We start from the raw sequence: 6,304 nt of genomic DNA on the forward strand, positions 1-6,304 counted from the left end.
GGTCGTTTGACCCCAGTACTCTTTCCTGCCATGGCAGGGGGTCGAACTAGATGATCTGCTCAGGTCCCTTCCGACCCTAGAAACTATGAAACTATAATGACACAGTTCTTAGCAGCGTTTATCTTGCTAACAATATGGATAGAGATCTCTAAAAATCAGATCCAACCCTAGATCCATAGAAATCTCCTTTACCATTGAAACCACACCATGATTTTTTTTTATCCTTCCTGTCCCTTGTTTCTTTAAAGCTGTGATCAAGGTGCTATGGTGGTAGGCTCTGTACAGAGTAAGGAGGAGCCCTTATCCCAGAGTTCCCTTTTATCTGTTCTTTACAGGGTAGCGAAATGGGCCGAAAATTTTGAGGGAGGGAAAATAAGCTGGCCACAGTCACGCAACGTCAACGCCAGGAATAGAACCTGCACCTTCTACCCCTTCACTGAACTCTGTTCGCTGGCTTAACCCATCTAGGGGAATGCCCAATTCAGAGGGGAAAGTAGAGATACTGAGGTAGTGACTCTTCCTGACCCCGAATTAGAAAGCAGGAGTTAATACCTCAGTCCTGTGCTTGGCCCTCGAGACCCTGTAGTCTTACACTGGCCTGTACTCCAGATCCTCTGGTACCAAGGAGTGTACATTCTTCAGCCACTCTTCACTGTCTTAGGTAGGAAGTGGAAAGAAAAGATCAGAACCAAGGCAGTCATACTGGTTACACTGAGGAGAAGCTTTGTAGTTGAGTTCAGCTGCTTAGACTGATCTTCTAAAGGCACTGCAGGGGTGGTAGCTGTTTCACTGCATAAGCCCAGCTAGACAAGATGCTGTGAAAATCAAGGTTGATATAGCCTGTGTCCTATAAGTTTTTGGTTCATGTACTCATGCACTCTGAGACTTCATGCGTTCCCTTCCTTCTGGTACTGATACATGCCGTTCTTGTGCTGAAAGCAGTTGACATCAGTTTTTGGCAGACTCTTCAGTGTCTGTTTGCTGTTGTGGAGATGGATGACAGAAACTGTCGTCTGAGCCAGTCTTCAGAGATGCCATGGCTACTTACCTTGTCGAGTTTCACTTGGTGGAACCCAGATTAGGCCATGCCATGGTCTGTGCCTAAATCAGAGTAACAGCTGGTATTTTGGACACAGTATGCTGTAGCCCACTTCTCTATTTTCTCAAAACTTGGAGGTGAGTTTAGAAACCCCTTGTGATGAAAAAGCCAAAGTGCAAGAATTTGGTATACCTATGCCTCTACAGCAGTTGTTCTCAACCTTTTTACACTCGGGGCACCCCTTGGAAAATGTCAGCTCTTAATTTTTACTTGCCTTTTGGCTACAGAAAAATACCAGAGCAATTTTACTGTTGCAAAGTACTTAGGAAAACCAGAATAGGTCAGAATGTTTTTTTGAAATCTCTGCATTTATCTTTTGAATCATGTTTGTACACTTAACAGTGCTAAAGCTGCATGGCACCCTAGGAAGGATCTCGAGGTACTCCAAGGTGCTGAGAATAACAGATCTAGATCGAAGTCCAAATGCAAGAAACTTTGTCCCTGTATTTCAATATCTGGGATTAGATATTTGCCTGGGAAATTGTTTGTTTTTGACTTGTTTCCTTCTTTCACCAGGGTGCTTAATTACTGCCGTGTCTTCACTGAACTCTGTGAGACGTTTCTAGATAAAATTGTGTGCACCCCAGGCCAGGGGCTGGGTGACCTGCGGACCCTAGAGTTGTTGCTGATCTGTGCAGGCCATCCGCAGTATGAGGTAGGCCTCCTAGCTCATGCCTTGCATTTTCACCAAATCAATTCAGTGGCAAAAGCTGTTCTTACTGTATCATGTGTGGGTCCATTTTAGTTGTCTGAAGATGACAGCCTTGAAACCCTTTCTGTGTGTTTGTGGTGGGGAAAGAATACAGTTTAACTCCCTTTAGCGCCTGAGGCAGAAGGCTTGGGTACAACCTCATGGTGATGGAAGAGGTACTGAAAACCTATGAAACCTCTTGGTATTAAAAGGCTGTTCTGTGCTAAATTTTCACCCCAGTTTATTTTGCAGTAACTAGCCCTTTCTAGTGGAGGCCCCAGTGGGGACAACACTGAACAGCTCTTTTGTCTCCAAACAGGTGGTAGAAATTTCCTTTAACTTCTGGTACAGACTGGGGGAGCATCTATATAAAACGGAGGACGCAGTCATACACAGCATCTTCAAAGCCTACATACAGAGACTTCTCCACGCACTGGCCAGACACTGTCAGCTTGACCCAGACCACGTAAGGCTGTGTTCAGTTTCCTTTTCTCTCTTCCTCCACTCTTCCTGAAGGCCATAGCAGGCAGCAGGGGAGGGGGCATGGTGGCGAGTGAAATGCATTGTGCCAGTTGTCAGGCAGGAGGCCATGCATGTAACTGAGGGGGCCCCAGCGGATGTTAATTTAATCACACAAGGAGTCTAAGGAATTTTATCATAACAGTTGTGCATCCTGCTATACCAAACATTCAAGGGCTGGCACAGCAAGATGCATGAATGCTGTTCTGGGATAGCATTTCTCAGATCCCATCACATGCCTGGTGGGGCGTACAGCTGGCTGCACTCTCCGTGGACCTGTCAACCTGGCATTGGACTGTGTGGCATGGCTTTGAATGTCCCTGTGTGGGGGTAGCCCATCAGTTCCCCACAGTGGGACACTTAGTCACATCATGCAGCCTGATACTAGGCTGTATTGTTGCATTCAAATTAAAGTGTGGTACAAACCAGCCACAAAGATTCCACACATTAATTGTGTAATAAATGTAACATCTGCCAGGGTCTGCAGCTAGGCTGTTTTGTGGAGGTGAGAGGGTTGAACAGTGGGGAAGGTAGTGATATGTTTAGAGGATGCATGATATGACATTCCCCTCCCTTCAGGAAGCCAGCATGTGTGCCAAGAGGCTGCTATGCTACCCATGATGCCCTGAATGACGACTCGGGTGGGAGAGGGAGGAGGTGTGTGTGTGTGTGTGCATGTGTTGAGGGGAGGGTGTTAGACTCATGCTGGAAGGTCTAACTTTGAGGCTCTCCATCCTTGTGCTTCCTTCACCCCTGCTGACATGCTGGTGTTTTGAAATTGCAGGCTAAACACCAAATCCTGATCCACCTGCTGGGCATCTAGAGGGCACGTATGTGTCTAAGTGTGAGCCTGTTCCACTAAAGCCAGGTGCCTGAAAGCCCCTAGTGCATCTAGTTTTGTAGCACGTTTTTATCTTGGTTTTAGATTAAGCCAATAAAAACCATTTGCATTTGTGGCATTTCAGGGGCCTCAAGCAGGGTGGAATTAGGGTCACACTTTGTTTGAGTACTGCTTAGACACCTAACAGGTGAATAGGACCTGGCCATAAGTATTCCTGCAGCTTGCTAAACCTGCATGTCCTCCTTTCCCTTATTGATTGGGTCTGGGTAGGTTTTAAGATCTTGTGCCACCCCTGGCTGTATTCATCCATTCCCTCACTTTTCTGGCTCTGAAACGGTTGGGATCTTGCATCTGTTTGGGGAGTTTGCTACAGGAAGGGCGCATGGCCTTTTAATGCAGGAGCAAGAAGGTAGGAAGTATCGTTGTCCTGCATCTTGGTGTCCACTCTTCTGCCTTCCAGTTCCCACAATTCCCTTCACCTCTAGCCGGGTGCAGAGGAGAAGACTGCAGGGTTCTGAGTTGGTACAGAGCACAGGACTGCAGGGTTCCAAGGTTATTTGACTATAAACAGCTTGTCTTGCCCTCGATGTGGGTAAACCAAGACCAAGATTTCCCTTTCCTGCCATAACCCAACTCCTCCCAACCTTCCGTGTCTGCCAGGAGGGTGTCCCGGAGGAGACGGATGACTTCGGGGAGTTCCGCATGAGGGTGTCAGACCTGGTGAAGGACTTGATTTTCCTCGTGGGATCCGTGGAGTGCTTTGCCCAGGTGAACCTGGGGGGGCTAGAGATTCTCCTGCCATGCCCAGGAGAGGAATCTGTTCCTGCATGTGTGTGGCGTGCCATTGCTAAGGAACAGGTTTGACTGACCGTTCAGTGTCACGTGGATGACCTTGCGGGTTATCCCTGTTGCTGTACTCGCTGCTTGGCCTCCACCCTCATGGCCTACAATGGTCAGGCTTCATGCTGGGAACTCACTACTGCATACCACCCTTTTTTCCCTGCCTCCCTCCTTTGCCTCAGATGTGTTGAAAGCACATTTCAGCTCCCAGTGGGTTGTGTGCGCCTGAGCTGGCCGAGCCCTGCTGGCTTCCTTCCTCCCATCCTGCCAGCTGTATGTATACTGTGCAGTCACTGCAGACAGTGGGAGGGAAACTGGGGGCGTTACCTGAAGTCACCTATGAGATCACTTCAGGAATAGCAGCCTGACAAACATTGCCAGTACTGATACAGCATGTCAGATAACAGCTGCAGTCACAGAAAAATGGGTGCTACCCCGGAACCAGGCCCGCGTGTCTGCTGCACTTGGGCCATTGTAAAGGAGTGGACTGCCCATTGCATGCCAACAAGATGACCAGTGGCTGCTGGGTTGGGCTGGCGCTCTGTGTGACAGAGTCCTTCTTCCCCACAGCTGTATGCTACTTTGAAGGATGGGAACCCTCCCTGGGAGGTGACGGAAGCTGTTCTCTTCATCATGGCCTCAATAGCCAAGAGCGTTGACCAGTGAGTACCACAGGCCCTGGTTGTATCGGCAAGTGAGGGGGCAGTCGCCTTGTAGCCCTGTTTCCATAGCCCTGTCATATTACCTGCAGTTCTGATTGCTGCAGGGTCATGAGCTTCCTGTGGCATGAAACACATTGTAAATAGGCAGCTCTTAGTGGCAACGGGGGACTGTTCTGCAGCCGCACATTGTGTATCACAGGCTTTCCAGGAGGCTGAAAGGGAGATGGTGCCTTCCACACCCTGTTCCCCTCTAATGTGCTGGTTCAGGTTACGGCGCGTGCAGGCTGCCCCTACGGGGCTGTTTCACACTCCAAGTTTCGTTCCTGTTCAGCAGGGATTGCAGCATCTGAGGGCTTGTGTCTTGAGTTCCACACTTGACTCAGCAGTGTTTCAGGGTCACTTGTCCTCATGTTCTCATTTGACTGCTCCCTGCTCTTTGTGGTGGACCCATCAAAACGCAGCTGGACTGATCCAGTAAGGGTGAACTCCCATGTGGTGCCACAAGAGGGCACGTTTCCCCTAATTCTGGGAGCCCTGAAGGACCGTCCCAGCCTGAAAGGTTGCTGGGAGGAGATAAGCCAACTACTTGTGTGTCTTTTGTGCCCTTAAATCATAGGTGGATTAATGCACGGGCCAACTGGGCATGAGCCTAGGGGCCCCTACCGGCTTGGGGCCCAGGCCATGGGATCCTGATCAGCAGGGAGCTGAAAGCCCCAGTTTTAAACTTGGCATGTTTCTGTCTCCCAAAAGAGAGACAAAAATGGCACCAAGTTTAAAACCCTGGCTTTTGTACTTGCTTCCCTGCAGCTGGAAGGGGGACCCCTCCCCCAGTGGGTCTGGGGGGCAGGCTGGGGCTGGCTGGTCGGGAGTGCTGTGCGGCGCCATACTGCAGGGGGTGGGGCAGCACCGCTGTGTGCTGGTGAGGGCATAGCCCCCAGAATTCACCTCAGCTTCCCTGAAGCCTCCCTTCCCAGTGCTGCCACCCTCATGTAGAGGCGCAGTCTGGGGCCTCTGGCCTGAGCTGGTCTGGCCATACACGTGTGCAGCCACAGGGACACAGCCCAGCAGCAGCTCCCTGCCGGTCAGTGCAACAAGGGCATGGGCAGGAACAAAACAGAGCTGTGGGTGGTTGGACGTGGGGGGGGGGACTGCCTCAGAGCGATTGGGGGGGCGGGGAGAGTCCTGTGAGGGGAAGGTGCGTGGCTGGGTGCATGTCTGTCACTGTGCACACATCTGTGTCTGCCTGTGTGTATGCATGTGTCTGTGTGTGCACATGAGTACGTCTGTGTGCACGTGAGTGCGTGTCTGCTTCTTTGCACGTGTGCATCTGTATGCATCTGTTTCTGTGTGAGCATCTGTGTGTATGTGTGTGCATGCGCGTATGTTCATTGCAGGGAGAGGGTGTTTGTGTCTGTCTATGTGCAGAGTGAGTGAATAGTGTGCGCATCCATCTTTGTGCATGCCTGTGGGTGTGTATATTTGGCCATAGGGGAGGGGGTGGGCCAGTAGCAGGGAGAAGAGGGGGGCATGAGCCCCGGTTCCTCAAGTTCAGCAGCGTCTCCCCAGCCTCCCCTGCCAGCACCCCCCCCCCGCCCACAGCCCGGTTCTTGGAGCCTCCGTAAGTTGTGAATTAAGTGGCACCCATTTCCCAA

At 50.7% G+C, this 6,304-nt stretch overlaps 1 protein-coding gene across 2 annotated transcripts in view; it reads left to right on the plus strand.

The window, feature by feature from the left end:
* The window catches only part of TNPO3 (transportin 3), a 72,546-nt gene that overhangs the window by 42,571 nt on the left and 23,671 nt on the right, over nucleotides 1–6,304 (plus strand). For both annotated transcript variants that reach the window (XM_019543828.1, XM_019543829.1), the window contains exons 7-10: nucleotides 1,616–1,754; nucleotides 2,110–2,256; nucleotides 3,811–3,918; nucleotides 4,561–4,652. In XM_019543828.1, coding sequence (XP_019399373.1) covers nucleotides 1,616–1,754; nucleotides 2,110–2,256; nucleotides 3,811–3,918; nucleotides 4,561–4,652 — 486 coding nt within the window. The remainder of the gene's footprint in view (nucleotides 1–1,615; nucleotides 1,755–2,109; nucleotides 2,257–3,810; nucleotides 3,919–4,560; nucleotides 4,653–6,304) is intronic.

This window comes from Crocodylus porosus, unplaced genomic scaffold (genome assembly GCF_001723895.1).
Source record: "Crocodylus porosus isolate Cpor-Errol unplaced genomic scaffold, CroPor_comp1, whole genome shotgun sequence".
Taxonomy (NCBI): domain Eukaryota; kingdom Metazoa; phylum Chordata; order Crocodylia; family Crocodylidae; genus Crocodylus; species Crocodylus porosus.